Consider the following 22,133-nt stretch of genomic DNA (forward strand, 5'->3'; position numbering starts at 1 on the left):
TACTCAAACCGTCCCGCGTAATAATAATAATGAACCGTTTGAAAGGCAACGTCATCTCCGATCTCTCGAGGGTGATGGGTGTAACAACACGACTGCGGCAATAGACGGAATTTCGCTACGCTCGTTGAATCGATCGAGGTGCACACATGGCACTCACACGCACACACAAATACTATAATATTATAGGGGGCCTCCGTTCCCCATGATAATCTCCGATGCTAAATGCTTAATTTGACACGCGGCGATATCTATACGGATTAAAAAATAAAAAAAAATACATACAACATTATATAATAATAAATTAAAAGATCCCCGGAGCAATAAAATCACTCTCACGTGGTGTTACACGAATAAGTTGTGCGCGGAGGATGTGCCCCGCCGCGTTTATACTCGGGACCAGCGGCGTATACATGATGGTGTACATGTGAGTATACCAATTATTATATAATATTATTACGAGGGAACTCTTGTCGCGCGATGATAATCGTCACGAAACGTGAAGACCGAAACGCGGCGTGTCGTTATTATTATTATTACTGTTCATTTTTTTTTTCAATAATTATACGATATTATGATATTGTTAAACGCGAACACTATATAATGTGCATTTAAAATTAAATTGTGTCGCCACCGCCACCTCCGCCGAGGGAAACTAAATACACACTATATATATACGCAATAACAATGTTATGTATTTAAACTTTACACCTCGTCGTCGTGTGTAATACGCTGTAAAATACAGAACTTAATTTCAGAGTATGCACCACTTTTGTGTGTTTTGGGCGAAACGAATAAAATTAAATTCAACAGTAGTCCAAAGCGTTCGGGTGTTTTCGCATCTCCAAACTCACGAGCACACAACTACTTTCTCAGTACTATTTTCGCATCAAGTGTTATTTTCGTCACTTCGTCAGGAATTTAAACGCTACACGCGCGTATACGGTTCATTGTCATGGTACAAGTACATATTATTATATGAATGAGTCATATATTTTGCAAATAAAATACGGTTAAAATTTGCTCATAAGATAATAGTATATATTGCATTATTATAGATTATTATGAGCCACTTAGACTTAGTATATTGTGTTGTGTAGGTCAGATACTCAGATCACGGTTTCATAAAACATAACGTCCCGTGATCTTTTGATGTTTTAATACGATTATGATTAAAGTGTATATGTATTATTATCTATACAAAACGGTGACAGGTCAAAATATCCCCGATAAAATATCTCGCGTAAATATTAATTCAAAATTTTAATCTTTTTATAAAAGTTATGTATAGATTTTAATACATTAAAATTATTATTAACATGTTATACATACAAGAAATTAATTGAAAAATGTTTAAAAACATTTTAAAATTATATTGTAATATTATATTATAAATAATTTTTTTTCGTCAAAAATTAGTATAAATTATTAAATGTTACATAGATATTATTACAATACAATTATTATTAACATTTATAAAACACAGTCATTAATTTAAAAAAATGTTTAAAAAGATATTGAAATTATTGTAATATTGTAAAATTATTATATAGGTATATAAAATTATTATAAAAAGGGTTAATTAAATAATTTAATTTAAAACTGTTAGCTCACGACACACGTGTTGTAGGTAATGATATACAACGACACATTATACCATTATCAAAAATAACACGCATTCACTTTAGATAAGGTTCGATTATTACTTCTAATCGCAACTTTTATAATAAAGTTTAACATTCTAAATTATTATTTACGCGGGATATTTTGTTGTGGAACCAAGCAAAACGATACAACACGGCGACAATTTTATCGCGTACGAATGGCGTTGTCACGTTAAAATTCGCAAATCGGATACTACTTATATATTATTACTCTAAGTGGGATGCAAGTCTTGCATGCTCGCCGTTTTGTTATGTATTATTATTATTATAATGTAATTTTGTGACACTGGTTTTCTTCGTCTTTATGTTATAATCTGCTGTGAGTCGAATATTTTTTTTTATTATACAAGTCGTATAATATGTATATATATCTACTTCAATAATGGTTTACGTTGAAAATCTGTTTTTAATTTTATTTTAATGCAACAAACAATCATAATAATATTATAAACTACATATCATTATAGCAGATATAGGATTAAATATTCGTACACTGAGACCTAAATATATTGTGCAAACATCATATACCTTAATAGTAAATATATTATGCTCATGAACAATAAAATTTGGTATCGAATACAAATAATTCAAGTAATTATACCTATTAACTTGTATAACATTATTATTTTTAAATTTATGGTGTTCCATTGCAATATTATTATTCTGTTCGTTTATATATAAATTTAAGGGATGTTGTGTAACTGTAAGTTTTATGTTTAACCGCTATTTTGTACAGGCATTGTTTACTTTTAAATACAAGACAATGGTATTTTAATAAATGTGTATACGAATATACGGGAACTTAATTTGATGTTTTTGCTAACAACAACCAAAAATTATTTACAGGATAATATTTAGTTTCGTGGTTAGAACAATGAAATATATTCTATTCATTTTAAATAAAAACTTAAAATAAAAAGGAACAATCAGATGTTAATAAATTCGGTGGTTGGAGTGGCTTAGTTGGATGATGGGTGCATAATAAAGTATTTTAAACAATTCTTAATACAATATTCAAGTATCAAAAATGCACTCCAGTCTCAATGTTAAACACTAAAATTTGCGCTATAAAAATTAAATTATAATATTAAGTAAATATTATACAGATACATAAAATAAATTCTATTTGAATTACATTTTCAATAAAAAGTAGTTCTATTAATTGTCTCTTGTACCATTATTTTCTTAATCCTAGAATGAGTTAGGTATATAAATATAAATTATAGCTTATTACTTTATGCATTTTTTACATACATAGTTATTTATTAGAATATTATCTCTTATAAGTATTTTCTAAAAGTAGGTAGTCCTATTTATTTTATTTTATTACATTAGGTATATTCGTTTATTTTATTAATATAGCATTTATTTTAAACCAATATCGTATTGTTTGAAAACAACCATTAATATATTAACGTATTGAACTTGCTATTTATGAACTTTGAATTAAATTTTCTTTGAATTATACAAACATAGTAATAGTAAATATAATGCAATGTGTAATATAATATATAGTTTTACCGGAACAAACAATTTTAAATTTTTTAAATATTATCACGAGTATTAAAGAGTTACAAATGCTATGTTTTAAATTCTCGTTAACCCTTATACATTATTATGTATTGATATAATGATAGGTTTGTAACCACATAAAATATTCAAATAGTATTTATTTTTTTCAGACCTGGGCAAAATTACTAAAATGTAACTTTAAGACGATACAAATTCTTGATATACATAGCCTGAAACAAAATATACAGCAATTAATACATGAATGTGTACGTATGATATTAATATACAACTTTATATAAATGGCTTCACTAAAAGTCCGTTTTCTATACATAATATATATTAACCATTTCGTATAGTTTATTATATACCTATAATTTCTATTTTACGTAATAATACGTATCGAATTCTTGGTGGCTTTGATATAAATTCGATATCCAATTTTTAATTTTCCACCGAAATCTAGAGGTGAAAATTTTGTAGACAAGTAAAATAGAATGGGAAATGACCGGGAATCTTATACATTATTATTATTATTATTATTATATGACGCATATACAGCTCCCTCAGGTACTACCACGCACTTCCATCGCCCACGTATAATATTGCAGTGCATTGGATCGGATATATATATATATCGCATCTAACTAAATTGGCAATAACACGACTGTTTGTCGATTACGAATCGATCCCCGACCAATTAACCTAGCACCTACTCATATCTCGAGTGTTTTAGATCTAATAAAATAGTGTAGCCAGTGGCATATGTGCAGATATACCTATACGTAATTTTAGTTTTTCTCGCCTCTGAAATCTGAATTTCTCGGTAAATACATCCACCAACCGATAATATTAACATTTAATTTAAACTTAATGGTTACGATAGGTTAATCAACTTATTATACTGTGGTCTGCTCTTATCGATCCTAAAGCAATTTTTTGTCAGTACTCAACAGTCAGTTCCTCACTTTTTAACTTACCGGAGCTGTTTATTCGTTTATGTATCACCTAGTTTTACTGATTTTCTTTACCAGGATCTTAATCAAAAAACTTAGCTATAGTACAGACAGTTTCAAAATAATTAGTCTGACTACAAATATTTGAATGTTCAACTTCAATCGTTATTCTAGAGACAATAGTGTTCGTTTATTTTTCTAAAATTCTGCATAGTTGTTTCGATACGATTGACTTACAAAGTATAACTATTTCATAATATATCCATATACACTATAATATTATATATTAACCTTCATAGGTATAATATATTATGTACTTATTTTTATATTTTTTTAACGAAATTCAATAATAATGTCTTTGCAAATATCGTGATAGAGAAACAATTATTTTTCCATGTAATAACTTTGTCAGTATACATTCTCTTTCTATCAATTAATTTTGATTATAAACTCAAATAATATAACTGTATATATATATATATATATATATATGTGTGTGTGTGTGTGTGTGTGTGTGTGTGTGTATTACAGCGAAATTATATTATGCTATTCACATACAACACTATCGACTTCGTTCATTTAATATCTTTGAGAGCACTTACACAAAACACATCCCGAGGACTGTCTACGAAGTCGTGGTAATTTGTTAGATTTTCCTGTTGTATACAATAATACAAGGAGAGAAGACTATTCACACGAAAAAAATCCCTCGAAGTTTATTATCCGGTCAATATTGGAACGCGTAACAGCTGGCAGCTGCACCGTTGTATTATTATATTATTATACAGAATGGTCCATTTTGTTTTTCCGGTGTCCTATGTTATTTTTACGGGAAAACGCTTCGTACCTCTCTGTACACACATATATTATATTAATATGGACAGACATCCATTCGGTCCATTTAATATAATATTGTGCATTACATTATCATATTATATCGTTCAATTGGTTTCAGCGGGGGAAGAACAGCACAGCCTACACTAAGCATATGTCATTGTCTAGATAATATTCTTACCTTTAAATTTAATAATAGGTAAATTTACTCTAATATTAAAGCTAACATCACAAAATGTATTCTGCTGAACGAAAATGTGTTATGATGTACGCTAGTAAGACAGAGACAATACATGCGGGTATGGTGTCCTCTTAAGTCGTGTTCGATTATGAACGCAGGTCATAAGTTTCTAGGACCAGTAAAAGAAAATGTTATTTATATCGATCCAATAATAACCCGGTTCGTGTATAGAATAGCGGCTATTCTAAATTTAGCCAACTAAATATCGACAGCCACTTATTGATACCTATTTTTTTTTCGCCAAAAACAAGGAACAAGTGGGGACTGTTAATCACAATACGGGTAATCGTAAGTTCCTACACAGTACACGAGAGTAACAGTTAAAGAATTACATACGTTAATTTCTACATATTATGTGATGTATAAGTTTCTATACGAAAAAAGGTACGTACGTTGGTACGCCTATACGGCGTAAGACAGGTACGTATGTAAAAAAAATATACTATATTTTATATAATATTATAAGTTATCAAACTGATAATACTGTCCTAAAAAAATAAAAAATAATATTTAGCATTTTAATACTAAGAAAATTTATATATATATATATATATTATTTTTTATATAATTATATTATAACTATAAGTTATCAAACTGATGATGTGAAAATAACATCATTTAGAAGAGTATAATAGTGTGGAGTAACTGAATATAACTAATATAACTATAAGAATATAACTGATATTAGATTGATAACTTATAAATTACATATAATAATATACGCAGTATAGGAACTTACATACGTTACATACCTTTTTTTACCGTGTAATAGGAACTTACTCATGCACCTATTTTTTACTGTGTAGGAACTTATATACGTATGTACCTATTTTTTCTGTGTAGGAACTTACATACGTATGTACCTTATTCTATCATGTAAGAACTAACATATATATTTTTACATTTTACCTGCTAGGTCTCGTGTAGGAACTTACATTCGCCTCACAATACTGCCACCCGGCCCCTTATCGTTTATTCACCGATTAATTATTCATTCAAAAAATTGAAATACATACATAGATGGGTACCTCTAACCACCTTGAACCACTTGGTAGATGGTACCTAAGTACGAGGGAAGTGTTTTGCAATATAAAACTGTTCTCGCTGTTCTTGGTCTATAAATAGTAAATACTAAATACCCTAAAGCTGCGGTTCTCAACATGTGGTACGCGAAGAAAATCTACCTTTATATAAAAAAAAAAATTGGAATAGTATAAAATTCTATACATATAACATAAACGTATACATTATTAATGAGCAAAAAAATGGTCAGGTGGTACGTGACTATAAAAAGGTTGAGAACCGCTGCCCTAAAGTATCGTCTAGAACAGTATGAAAAAACAAATTGAGGTAAAAGTTTTAATGTAGTTAGACAGAAACAATCTTTATGACGTTCAAGGTTTTGATGTTTTTTGTTTAAGATTTTGACGTCCAAAGTTTTGACGAAAACAATTTTTGTGTTCAAGATATTGAGATAATTTTGTATTCAAGATTTTATCGTTCAATTGTATGCAGTTCAATGTTTTGAACCGTGAATATGATTGTATAATATTTAATATTTACTTAGAAATAAAACCAACCTTTAGGTACTGAAAACAGCAAAGCGTTCTTATTTATTACAAGGCGGTATCTCACCGACCGGGGATACTATTTCATCTCAAAGACCTGTAAAAAAACAAATTCGAAATTGTCAAAGATTTAAAATTTTGGGTTTTTGACAAATTTAAAACACTGATAAAAATATACAATACATAAAATCTATGAAGCTTCTTACAAAAAATTATTTAAGATTTTACGTGTATTATACTATTTTTTGGAAAAAAAAAATGTTTATAATCGTTTATTTACAAAGTATTATTGGATAGTGGATATCATTGTTTAATCTATTCTGTTTACATTTTTTTCTTCTAAATATGGTTTTATATCTTGAACATATATTTTAATTTAAGTTAATTTAAAGCACTATTATTTTTAACTTAAATGATAAAAATTGCATAAGATATACCTATTTAGACATTGCTCAGCAGTTCTTGTGATATTTAGTATATTATTAATGGTATCTGCTATATATACTCAAACATTTTTAATTTAGTCCTGAATGTTCTTTCCAGTCCAACTTTGGAAATGTTCTTTCTGTACAATTCTATTAGAAGCTTAGTATCATCAACACCCCATTTATTCAAAGATTTCATAGTGCATTGACCTAAAATCAATAATTAACTTAATGATTTTTATAAACATTTACAGTCAAAAGATTTATATTTCTTGAAAGTTGACAATCATGACTTGTAAAAACAAAAGATATAATTCTCGAATGTAGTATGTAACCATTAGTTCCAGAGTTTTGTCCATTATAATCATGATTTGCTGACACTGAAGCTGATACATCATTTTGAGATCTTTCTTCTTCATTTAATTTCTTTTCGACATTTGATACAGACTTTTGTAATATTGAACATCCAACTTTTCGTTGATTTACTACCGTTTTATATCTAAAACCAATCCAGTTCGTCTTACATAACACAAAACAACTTTACTGTTAAAAAAATAAAGAAAATAATAAAATATACCTATTTTCACATTGATGAGCACTTCTGGTGATGTTTAATTTAGTAGATATTGTTTGTGCTATACATTTGAACATTACTCGTTTACTTTTAAATTTTTTCATCGGTCCTACTTGAGTAGCATTTCGTCTAAACATATCTAAAAGAATCTTTGTTTCATATTGACTCCATTCTCGACAATTTCTTTTTCCTTTATAAAAACAAATAGTTATTTTTTATATTTCTAACCCAATTTCTTAAATTGAAACAAAAACTACAAATTTTTAGTAGCTTAGAATATGTATAACATAATTATATTATAATAATTTAGGAGTTAATAACAATATTTTAATATGTTTTAATTAATTAAGCCAACTAAATTTTAAATTAATGAAAAAATACAATTCACTTGGCACCACAGATTAGGCACATATAAAGGTTATGTGGATTTATCCACCTATTAAAATTTCAGAATGTCATGTGCAAGTAAAAAAATAAATGCAATACTGATTATTATAATTTTTTTTTTTGTACGTGCTTGATATACTGTATTAATTTCTTGTTCTGTAACAAAAGTATTTAATTTACTATGAAGAGTAAAATACTCTTCAAAGACCAAATATTTTAAAATACAATAAATTAACCAAAATCAAAGAAAAACTTAAAATTTTTATTTTATTACATCTAGAATATGTTTCAATTTAATGATAATAATTATATTCAGTATAATATATTCACCACTTCTGTTTTTCATCTCAAGAAATAACCACATCACTGTGGTTGGAAACATTTTTTCCTGACTTTCTGATTTTCCCTTACGAGACATCAAAGGATGTCATTAAAAATCATTCATCTATGCTAAATAATACTAATTAGTCCGTTTTATGAATGAGCTGTAACTATTTTCAATACAGTTTGCCGTAATATAATATAATGATATTGTTTTATTAACATAATATAATGTAGCTAAATTGAATACCTACCTGCAATTCTATTTCAATTTTTTTAAATTTTTTTTTCTATTTAATTTATGTAGGTACCTATGTAAGTTTACTCAGTTTATATTATACATATATACATCAGTGGCGTACTTAAGATTTTTCAATGGAGGGGAATTGAAAATTAAAAGACCGTCGATCGACGCTCGTTCAGTCGTTCCACAAAAAACTATTATATTAATTTATAACTGGTTTCTATTTGATTTTTCAGACATAATACGGAGAATCCATTATGAGATAATAATAGGATTAAACGGGACAAAATGTATCCCGTTGAAGTTTGTCAGGATACAAGAGACAAGACACTTTTTTTAAGTAGGCAGATAGTGCAGGTGTCGTGTTTAGACTGTTTAGGAGCACGAACTACACATTCACATATCTGTCATATTTTTGCTACACTACTCATAAAAATATATTGTAAGTTGTAACGATAGGTACCTACATAGATTACTGACTCGTTGTTTATGTCACGCTCGATGAATTTATTGCTTAGATTAGCTGGTTAGCAGAATACAGGAACGTGGACCACGAGCGTATATATATATTATTTACGTTATTTATATAATTATATATCAATAGAGTTTGAATCGCAGACTTGTCGAGTTTGATACTCGATATTATTATGACAAAATATATAATAAATATTTTGTCATGCTCATAGTCATTCTTATTGAACATTTTCATCTGACTTACTATTTGTATAATAATCTACCTTATAGACAAGTCACACATAATTTCATATTAATATAATAATTAATCTGATTGCTCAACTCATTCTCCGCTAGTCCGCTACTTCCGTGATCATCAGACTTCAATATACAATGCTACCCTCAAAAACAGTGCTACTCAGGTTTTAGCGTACTGTATTATAATATGATAACTATTTTAGACATTGAATAAATCATTGTATACGTTGTTAAGAGGACGCCATACCCGCAAGTGTTGTCTCTGTCTTACTAACGTACACCATAATAAATTTTCGTTCAGCAGAATACATTTTGTGATGTTAGATTTAATATTAGAGTAAATTTACCTATTATTATATTTAAAGGTAGGAATATTATCTAGACAATGACATATGATTTTATTGATATTATAATTTTAAAGTGAGTTATGAACATTTTAAAGTTTTAATAACAATAAGTTAATATATGCATAAATAATATTTTTTTATTATTATTATTATCGAACAATAAGCTCCAGCGGCTTTGGTCATTAGCTTTTAATAAAAAAATCAACTGTGTGTTGTATATTTGTATATGTAATATGTATTGTATATAATATAATATATATGTATGTTTGTATGTATGTATGTATGTATGTATGTATGTATGTATGTATGTATGTATGTATGTATGAATGAGTGTACGTATGTGTATGTATTAAGAGGATAAACTATATAACCTAAAGATGATATTTATTTTTAAATCGTACAATCGCAGAGTCTTAAATTCTATTGCATTCCGAGAAAAGTTTTGAATTTTGATTAAGAATTTAAAAAGTTTCTTGGTAACAGATGCATTATAATATAGGCAACGACGGATGAAATTTGGTACCCAACTTTATCGGAGAAAAGCGTTAGCGTAATTTTTATTGTTCTCAGTCGTATCTGTTTATTATAATCATACAATATAGATAAATATCTATATTATGATTTTTTTCTGCTTACTACTTTTTGCAATTTTTTTCAGTACACAGTTTTAAGTTCAGCTAATAAATATGTGTGAAATTGTTATAAAATAGTTTTAATTTTATATTACTAAGTTACTCAAAATTAATTTCGTATCAAAATGTGGCCTATGTGGGGTGGGAAATAGCACTGGAAATATATTAGTTTTTCATATGTATGAAAAACATCTGAATCTTTAATAGATTGATATTAATTGATCTTTCTGTCTTTCGTTGGTATCGAAGAATTACGAAAAAAAATACCTTTAATGTATTTTTACAACCTAGATTATCATAATCGTATTAGTTTATGTTAAGTTACTCTGGTTCAATATTAAAATACAGTTAAAATATTTATACACTTATATATATAATAATACAATTATATATTTTATATATATTATAATAATTGTTTGAAAGAAATATTTTACCGTATCTTGTATGTTACTGTTTATTTTAATTACAATTTATTATTAAAAATATTATTGTTATTATTACAAATATATAGACATATATTTTAATGACTTAAATTTTTATAAAAGAGAAAAAATGAGAAAGAGAAATCTTGTTCCATTATTTATTTTGAACCTTTAAATTTAAATTTAGGTAGCTACTCTACACACGTCATTGTATTTCCGTTTGTTCTTGTTTACTTTTTATATACAAAGCAAGCACATAAACTGAAGAACATAATTGTTACGCATAATAATATATATGTAAGTCATAGACACATACACACATAATTATACATAATATACTTTTAAAAAACGAATTGTGGCTTTTATGCATCATGATAACAATTAACCATACTATAATATATATATATATATATATAAGATATAACCATATTAAGTCATTCAATTATTGTATAAGTGTCTAAATTATATTTATGTAAAAGGAACGAGAAAATATAGAAACAATGTACCAACATATAATATATTATAATATAGCATGCATGCAAATAAAAAAATCAACTTGGGTATAGCTATTATATGCATTATTATTTTCTTATTATTAAAAAGTATAATACACTTAAAAAAAAAAAAAACCAAAATACATAATTTCCAATGCTTATTGTTATTTAAAGGAAGAATAAGGATAAGTATAATAAAAAAAAAATTAAAAAATATTCCTTATTATACTGAATATAATTTAGGAACTAATTTAAAATTTAAAACATACATAATATCTTGTGTAACAAACTAACAACATATTCATTTTTTTTATTTTAATTTGCTTACAATTATTATCTGTAAAATTAAAAACGAGTAGTTTCAATTATTTAAAAAGTTTAACATAATACCTTCTTAATATGGAATTAAATTAATGAGTAGGAAAAATTATAACATAGTAAGAATATAATTGACTGTAATATCGAGATAAAAAAAATAATAATAATAATATTATACAGCCAAATTTGTTTCATTTCAAAGGTATAAATATAAATTAACAATAACGATGATAAATTGATAATCGGAATCAAGCTAAAAATACTATTATAATATTATACTCTGCTCAATGAATAATAGGTACATGACATTGGTCATTGACAATGATGAATTACTCATATTTTGTTGTATCTTTTTAATACGATATTTTGATATTTAATAATGTATTTACTATTTAGACACAAAGTTGAAAGTACTGACATCAAGACCATCAAGTCATCAATATGTGATACAAAGACCGATAAATACGATGGAAACAAAATTACTGAAGGATAATAATAAAAGCTATGAAGATGGATTCACGACATTATATAAAAATTATTATAAAGTAATTAATTAAAACAGTTAAATGTATATTCATATGAAATGTTTAATATTGTAAAATCATTTATATAATTTAAAAAAACATGTTGTTTGAAATTGAAAAGAAAAACACGAATACGCAAACTATAAAATATAAACAATAATAGACGAATACGTGGTAAACCGTATTTTTTAAATTTCATTAGAAAAAGTCACAACATTATTATATTAAACAAGTATGTACCATCATATTATTCACATTAATATATAGCTACGTCCTTCGTAATCGAAAAAGTGAGTTAAGTTTTAGCATATACCAGAACTCAAATACTCAAATATTATAACATCATCATCGTGGTCCTCCGATAGTATCACTTATCTGTAAGAGTGTGTAGACCAAAAGAAATGTAATGAATAATAATGACGTCAAGAAACGATATTGGTATATAACATATACCTATATAATGTATGTCCAAACGAATACGTTTAACAAACTGTCATAAATGATTAGCGACCATTTTTTTAAATATTCTAAGAATATTAATTTAAATTAAAAAAATATAGTCATTCAGATCACTAGCTGTACGTTTATTATCGAGTATTTCATTGAAATATTCACATCATATTCAATAGGTATCATGATAATATATTATAATACTTGAGATTTACGTACTTAAAATGACAATTTTTTTTTTTATTATTATTATTATTTATATATATATTATAATATCTCGTTTACTCTCGTTCAATATCGATTACGTACAAGTACACACGTAGGTAATCGGAATTGACTTTTCAATGATTGATAGTTGAATGAGTGTGTACATCAAGGTACGGCACGATATTCATTTAACGACTTATTTATACGTATAAATGTACACCATAATATTATACGTACCTATTCGCTCTTACTGTTATGCGTGCGCGTGTGTTTTATTATCATTACGTATATGCACACTACGACGAATTACCGCGTGTCTACATATTACACACAACAAGCATATACATATTATAATCATATGTCATTTCGTATAATTTAAGGTTTGAGTTTTTCAATTTTTATCCTACGGGTAACCGGTCGTGTTTGTAACGTTTATATATCTATCTATTTGTGATTTACACGGACGCATGTATTGATATATTATTAAAGTATAAAACTATATACTCGTATGTATTATTATTGTTGTTTCGCAAATGTTTGACGCAATCATTTTTATTTTTTTAATTCGATTTTCCTTCTAAGCGCTCGCGATTAAACGTCACCACGGGCGTGTCTATAAATCAGTCCATCGAGTGAAAAACTATTTACCGCACAATTCGTTTTTTTCTTATCTCTCATTTTTTATTTTTTTTTTTTCAAAAAACGTGTACTCTGTCCCCGCCGCACACAGAAGGACCCTCCGTATGTACGGCACGAGAGCGACTACTAACTCTGATCCTAGGAATCGCCGATTAGTCGCGCCGCTGTAGAATAATATACTCACACGCATAATCCTTATTGTAATAACAATACGCAGGACGCATGCACGCGACAGCCGTTATTATAATTTTATTGTTATTATAATATATTATAATAATGTGTAAAAAGTGTATAGGAAGAAAAACGAAAACTCGTACGTAACCTAGTGGACGTATACAATATAGTCAATATATAAATTAAACATAATCTATATATATATAATATATATACGTGTGTATTATATATATATATATAAATATATTATATATAGATAGATGAGTTGCGTGTATATAATATATATAATATATTACATTAAATATATACCTGATATTATATTATATACATATACCTACCGCTCGCGTATGCGTGCGCGCGACGTGTCCTTATTATGTATATTTCATACTTATTTTCCGATTCTTTTCTACGCACACAAAAGGAGAACGCCTTTATATAATTATATATTGGTAAGTGCATTATACACTATAGCCTCCAACCCCGACCTTCGTGGCGGCGTAACTTTTCGTCGGACGGACAAAAGAACGATCTCAGCCGCTCTTCGCTGCACACAATACTACCTTATTATATACCCGCTGTGTAAGTGCATATATATAGATATAGATATAGATATATCTGTGGGTGTGTGCACCCCGCCGCCGTGTAGGTATATAATTTGGTATACCGCGTGGTGTGTGCCAAAGAACGGTGGCGACGGTTACTACGGGCAACAGCGACGCGCTGTTTCGTAATACAAAGCACTCGGAAACGAGGAAAAAATAAACGATAACAATTAATAATGGCAATAATAATAATATTACGCATCGCGGTGCAGTGCGCCCTTTCTCATACCCCCGCAGACCCGTTTAATTACGACTTTGAACCCGTGCGATCTCGCGAGAGATGCTGGCGAGAATATATTATATATTATTATAGTGACTTATTGTTTTGGTCGGCGACGCGGTAATAATATTATATTATACCAACAGAAAATATTAATGTGTATTGTAATTTCGGGTTATCGAGGTTTGGGATTGATGGTGTATTAGGGAAAGTGGTGGACAAGAAACAAAAGCCAAAACCTCTTATAAAAACCACCGCCATCAACCCTTTCTGAATAAAATCGCGTCTCGAAATAATTACCATTATCGTTAAACTTAAGTGCATATATTATATACAGGCCCTGTATTACGGGGTGATTCACCAAGCATCCTCACTCCGTTATTTAGTTTAATAATAAATTTATTCAAACTGATCTTTGGTATTTCTAAGTATGTATATTCTTAATAAGGACTATACTTTTAGTTATTTAAATTTTTTTTTATAATTTATCAAGAAGTTTCTTGTTCAATACAACCTCTTTTTTTTTGATTTAGCATCAATCTTTTTTACAGTAATTTACTATATTTTTAAGTAAATTATTTTTCTTTACTAATAATATTGGTGTATATATAAATTAAAACTTTGAAGACATATTATTTGAGTTATTAAAATACTAAGGATAATAGTTCTTAAAAGTTGGCTATTATAGACAAGAGAATTTATATAATATTATATATAGTTTCGACCAGAAAAAGACTATACAAATTATGCATATAAAAAGATAAGTATTTTTTTAGTAAAAATGCATTATTTCAACAAGCATTTATTTTTATAAGCACCAAAAACACATTAAGTTGAGATAAAAGGAATTAAGTAACGATAAGTACTCTACTGAATTTATGGTGTTCCACTACTTAACTCGTTCAGCATTAAATTATTATTTGTATAAAAAATATATAAATAGTACAGTAAAATAATTCATAATATTATGAAAAATATGAAAAGGATTTATAAGAGCGATACAAATACATATTACTTAAAATTGAGCATGGAATAAAATATTCAAAAACAGTTAGTGCGCTTTTAACCATCCTTCGCCAGTTTATATCATCTATTAGTCCTAACCTTAATGATTTACGCATTTATGATTTGTTGCCAAATGGATTCATAAACGCTGCGAGGTATCTGTAAGTATTATGTAACTAATGTATTATGATGAATACTTAATAATTGTATTATTGTATTAATAATGTCATAATATCGTTTCGTCTGCCGATAGATGTACCATTGAGTTCAACGACTTAAAGCATAAACCTAACTAAGGGTGCAGACCGTGATATATTATAATATACGTTAAGAAGTTTCACCATAAGACAATATATACATATATACATTATACATAAATAATTTTATACTTATATAGATACGAGCAAACGAAACACAATTCGTGGGCCTGAGTTAGTTTTAGTGATTTATGTCACCCCCATCCCTCATCCCCCATCCCCACACCACCACTAAACGAGACGGGGTTACGAATAAAATTCGTATTTGTGTATCCGTACATGAGGTTTCAGATGTGAGGAGATGTTAAAAAAACAACCGCACCCATATGTGCAAACATATTATTATTGTTATTAGATGTAAGTACCTATATATATATACAAGCGTTTGCCGGATTTTTGTTGTTTTTCCGAATATCACCACGCCGCCGTGCATTTTCTAATGGTCGTCAGTCATTTCACTCCTATTGCCGCGTTATTGTGTAAACAACGAACAAAAACCAAATCCTCTCTACATCTGGACACTCTATCCCGGTAACAGGCCATGGCCCGTATAGTCATCATCATTATCGTCTACATCATCACACCCGGCCAAACTGTGTATAATATAATAATAATATTAAACATACGTTTAGTCACGACGTCGCTGCCAGTGTACAGCATGTATGTACCTAAGTCTCGCCACTCTGCCGACACGATGATAATATACAGGATGATTCACCAAATATGCACACTCCTTTTTTTCTACAATAATACAGTTGTTCAAAACCCAATTGGTACAATTTTCAAGTATACTTAAGGACCACATTTTTAAATTCATAAGATTTTTGTACTACTTAAGGATTTAATGCAGGCACAAACTTCTGTTTTTAAAATGAAAACTCCACTGTTCTATATTTCTGTAAAAAACATTTTTACATATATTTTTTCTAAATATTTTGATATTTATTTCCAAAATTAAAATTCGGATGATAAATATTTGAGATAATTTACTTTGTATATTGAGGATAATAGATTTATGTTATTATAAATTTAAAGATATAGGAGGCTATGGCGATTTAAACATTTTAATAATTAATATTAATCTGTCATAATTTATAATTTTTAAATATTTTCCAAGTATAATACAAACCAAATCCAATATTAAATATATTTTTGTAAAACCATTTTAAGGATTTTATTGTTGGTATAAATATTTTAATAACTAAGAAAAAACAAATTTAGATTTTAAATTAGATACATCAGCATTTAATAAAAAACATATCCACTCAATTATTTACAGTAAACAGTAGAAGATAATGCCTCGCAATCCTAAAGTACCTAGTAAGAAAAATCTCAATAATTTTCAAATATAGTAATATTGATTTTTTAACATTTGTATCTACGTAGTATATTGAAAATTCAATAAATCAAAATTTAAATAATTGTATCACTCTGTATAATATCACTGTGCACGCGCATGATATAGATTATAACAGTTTCCTGTTGGGATTTCGGTGCTCCACAGGACCACACGCGAATCGACGATGTGAAAAACAAACCACCCGTCGACGTCTTTTTGTTTATTTGTTTTAAAAAATATAATTATTCTCGACGAAATTCATTTTCATTGTAAGCGTCAAACCCTAAATGACATGCCGCGGTCTCGGGGCGGTCGGCGTACACTATACAGACGCGATTTTTCCCCGTCACGTTCCGACCACACGCGCGCGAATCGATTCAAATACGAATGTGTACGCGTATATATATATATATATATATATATATAAATGGGGGAGAACATAAATTTCGTTCATCCGATTGAAACAAAAGCAAAATATAAAACAAAAATAAGGGATGCAAAAGTTTAGCGTTAAAAAAAATAACCATTCTGGTTTCGTAGAAAAATACATCAATCGAATATAACCTGAGTAACGACTAAACATGTATGATATAATATATTGCATGCGAGACCGTTGGAAATAGACACGCTTTTCGTTACGAAATTAAAATGTATATCATAATATAAAATAAATATATGCGTTGCAATAAATAAAATGCAATTTATTGCATACGTGCTATATATTTACAATGTACACGAAATGTATTTCCGTATGTCGCTTTCGGTGATTCCGGCGTAACCCTGAAATAATAAAGCAGGCGTTAAGAATTATTTATTATTCAAGTTTTAAGTACAACGTATAGTTTATTTTTGTTTTGCGTATAATTTATGCACTGGGAAATCGATTTTCAATACATTTTTTTAAACCTCGTCTACTTTAGTTTTAGCCAACAGTACATTATATTATATCTTATAATATATAAGCCCACGCGATAACTTTAAACCATACCATTCATTCATTATTAAATCATAATATACAGTGCTCACAATATTAATATATGACATAATAACACGTAACATACCTATATGGTAGCACAGAACGTCGTGTATATATGATATATGGTTTTCTAAAATGGTTGCGAAACATTAAAGTTCTATCGCCATAAAAATCCGTTGGAAATACGAGCGAGTGACACATTCAATTGTGTTCTTGTACATATTATAATGTTAAATGAGTGCTTGCGGGAACTTCTATATTATGTGCGTGTCTGCGTGGAAAAAAGTTTTCACCTCCGCTCTGTATATATATATATAAACATTATATTTTATTATATATTATAGTGCGTTTGATTGTATATAAAAACATATATTTTATGGAGCCATCGTTGAACTAAGGAGTTCACAACTACTATCTATGCCAAGAACTATACACATACTGTCCCGTGCATGACAAACGTTTAAACAACTTCTGCACACAAAATAAAAATAATAGTAATAATACCATGTTTAACGAATTATTATGATATTATTCGTAATCTAGTATTACGATAATAATATGAATATTTTCAATGTTTATTGTTTGCATTTAATTATATAGTGATTTTATGTTTTGTATTCAATTTACACATATTATTATTATTATTATTATAATACCCGTTTACTCGGTCGCGCAATAATAGCATAAAATAATACATTCATTGAATGGTTTAAATTTTATCAAAACTATGCAGTCCTCGTATAATATGCACTCGTTAAAAAATAAACTACGCAAACATTCGACTAAATCGACTGCACCTAAGTGACCATTACATTTTTTATTCTAAAATACATAAATTGCGAATATTGATATAACATTTTTCCATATATATATATTATGATAGATGCAGATATTCTAATATCTGTTTTTTAAATATATAGTTGACATTATAAACATATTAGGTGCCATTACTAAAAGCATTTAGGATTTAATATTATATTATAATTAGGTATATACTTTTATACAAGCCAATTAGAAGTAACGGATACGATTTAATTAATGCATTTTCGGAAACAGTTTGTAGTTTTATATCGTGATAAATCATTTAATATTAAAATTAAATTGTCACTATCCGTTACTATCGCGTGGATACATACTACGAATGCTACGATTAATTTATATATACGAGCAATAAAATATATAATTACTGCAGTATACCCGAACAAAATATACTGAATAATAGATTAACGTATGAACTATAGATTATTGATCCAACATAAATAATTTATATATAATAAAATAAATAAAATAAGTTTATAATTATATGGCGTGACACGTAAAAATACGAATCGTTTTATTTATACAATATAGAGGCCACAAAAATATACGATTTACATTTAAAAAATCATCCTACTGAATTTATTTTGTAAGAATTATTATCGTTGGTCTTTTGACTAGAGTATATACGAATATTAGTTGCAAGTCCACGTAGAATGCGTAAAATTAATACAAAGAGAGATTATAATATTATTATAATATTATGTTACATATGAAATAGGTAATGCGGTAAACAATTAAATCTTTCGAATAAAGTGGTGTGAAAAAAATTAGTAATTTTACATAAATAAATATTGTAACTTCACGATTAACAAATAAATAAATAAATAAATATTAAACCACATCAGTAACAGGCAACAGCTATTACAAAATAAATATATATTATCAAATCGATAATACAACACTTACATAGATACACAAGATGTACAAATTACATTAAACGAAATAGTTTATTAATGATTCATATAATAATATAACTGAGAAAATCATCATTTCCAGCGGAAAAAGTTGACAATATTCCTAGAGAAATCCTAAGATATAAAATTACAAAATTATCTTATTCCTCCAACAGTTAAGAATTGGATAAATTAATGTAATGTATAAAGATATATCATATTATTATGGTTATTCAAAATAGAAGCATTCGTCTATATGTATATATTCAAGTTGCAGACATTTTTATATGAGTTAATTTAAAATCCTCACTTGTCAGCTAAATCGATAAAAATCATCGGTCCAACGTTAATTATTGTGACATTGTGATGTTTCTCGTGGTAGATTATATTTCTGAATATGCATTCATGCATGTGTAAATATTGAAATATAGTATTAAATTATTCTTATCATCACATTTAATTTAATTTATTTTTTATGTTTTAAAATTTCAATATAGTAATATTCAAAATATATTTGAGTGTTGTACTGGCGTGGTTATGATATTCAATTTTAATTTAATATTTTAATAATAGTCTAAAAATATATATATATACCTAAAATATACTTCTAACTTGCTGATACTTAAATTTCTTATCGTCTCCAATCACCCGTTAGGATATACACAAAAAATCATATCGCAAATAAAATCCAAGTTATATGTAATGCGTTATCGGTTTTGGTGGGCTGTGTAGTTGTTTTGGTTTTTCGTGCTTTCGTTTTTATTATTATTATTATTATTATTATTATTGCTTTAACGCATTATCGCCGTTTTCCATTTTCGTTTTTTAGATCGGATCATTGGTCGGCCTCCCCGGCGTGACTTCGTCTCTGATAATGCACACGGTCCTTCACTGCACGGCGTGTCACGCGTTCCGCGATCACCCTGTCCGATATCGCCTTGCATGACGTGCTATTAAAATAATATGAATATATATTTTTATCAACAAGCACGCAAGCTAGGAAAAAAAAACTAAAACGAAGCAAAAATACCGTCTCGTTTACAACCTATGCAAATTAAAACATCAGTATAGTGAAGTATGTACAGAGTGCATCCGAAAGATATGATGCGATCAAATGCGATTTCAGTGTAAAATTGTCAAATCCCATCCAGATATACCCTATTTGTATATGTGTGCATGATATAGTTACGACGGTGACTACTGGGCGCTGAGAGCTTGATATACGTGCGTGTAAAATAAACTCGTCAAGACAATCCTATTTCCTCGGACGAGTCGAACATAATGCGGATATATAAGGACTACGAAACCAGCGCTGGTGAATATTTATTGTATTAACTTTTCATGATATTCCCCCGACGGCTCTGCAGCAGTCGGCAGAAACGCAAGGATTACTTTAAATTTTATTATTATTATTATTATTATTATTTTTTTTTAAATCAAAATTTCCCAGTAGAATACGTTTATATTTTATTTTTTTACAACCACGATTTAGCGACGCGACTAAAATAACTTGTTCGACCGATTGTGAAATAGTAACATATTTATGAAAAACTAATAATACGGTAATCCTGTTTTCGTTAAGTCTCTTTTCTTCCGACCTCGACTTGATAGCCGTATTCGGGTCCTTAACTAAATTATTACACCTGTGCATTTTCTTATTGCATACATTTATTAATAATATATTAATATATGGGTATAACATTTTTTTGATATTTCACGACATAATAACAAAAATGGATGTTACGATGGACACTATTATTTTAGATTGTAAACAAAGTAAGTTTTAAATTTTAATCTGTAATCATGACGATCACTATGTGTGTAATGTTATAATGCTATAATATTCTATGTTTACTAAAATAATCAGTATGTAACCTAACCTACGGATAGCTATACCTATACGGATATAATTGAGTGCTTCATTAAAGTTGATGACATGCCACAATTAAGTACGTATATGCATTAGAGGAAACTATATAGGAATATGATCGATGTTCATATTTACAAGAACGTAAATATAAGACTGCTGGACGATTTCGTACATAAACATGTCATGGCAGTAACCCATATTCCAATAAATAATAATAAAATATAAAATCATTTTGTTTTTAAAATATTAATAATATTAATAAACTACATTTATATAATTATAATAATTTGTTTCTTTAGTTAACAGTTTTCTACACCATGAAATATAATTAGATACTATTTTATATTGACTGCTAGATTTTATCTATTGTATAAAATGCCCGGGTTATTTATGATAATTTATATATCGTTTGCCTACATTAGGAATTCTATATATTACCCGGGCTTTTCATAAAATGCACAATTTTCTACTGCGCCCATAACATAGTGTACATTATACATAGTAACATAATTAT

The 22,133-nt window shown here is 28.1% G+C and overlaps 2 protein-coding genes across 2 annotated transcripts in view; one reads left to right on the top strand and one right to left on the bottom strand.

The window, feature by feature from the left end:
• The first annotated feature begins 300 nt into the window (after nt 1–300).
• Nucleotides 301–22,133, top strand: part of LOC132931886 (casein kinase I-like) — a 76,935-nt gene continuing 55,102 nt past the window's right edge. Inside the window, exon 1 of the mRNA XM_060997957.1 lies at nt 301–424. The gene's annotated coding sequence lies outside the window, so the exon portion shown is untranslated. The remainder of the gene's footprint in view (nt 425–22,133) is intronic.
• On the bottom strand, nt 7,458–8,000 carry LOC132918539 (uncharacterized). The gene is made up of 3 exons (XM_060979804.1): nt 7,772–8,000; nt 7,530–7,693; nt 7,458–7,486 (listed from the first exon to the last, which is right to left on the bottom strand). The coding sequence occupies exons 1-3, from the start codon at nt 7,903–7,905 to the stop codon at nt 7,458–7,460; spliced, it is 327 nt and encodes a 108-aa protein (XP_060835787.1). The 5' UTR covers nt 7,906–8,000.

Source organism: Rhopalosiphum padi, chromosome 1, assembly GCF_020882245.1.
Source record: "Rhopalosiphum padi isolate XX-2018 chromosome 1, ASM2088224v1, whole genome shotgun sequence".
Lineage (NCBI taxonomy): Eukaryota > Metazoa > Arthropoda > Insecta > Hemiptera > Aphididae > Rhopalosiphum > Rhopalosiphum padi.

Excerpts from the sequence above, each read along its gene's own strand:
- LOC132918539 (XM_060979804.1), bottom strand. The coding sequence starts at position 7,905 with ATGTTTAGACGAAATGCTACTCAAGTAGGACCGATGAAAAAATTTAAA. Across the intron at positions 7,694-7,771 it reads GCTCATCAATGTGAAAATAG|ATATAAAACGGTAGTAAATC; the intron begins GTATATTTTATT and ends GATTGGTTTTAG. Across the intron at positions 7,487-7,529 it reads ACAAAACTCTGGAACTAATG|TCATGATTGTCAACTTTCAA; the intron begins GTTACATACTAC and ends TGTTTTTACAAG.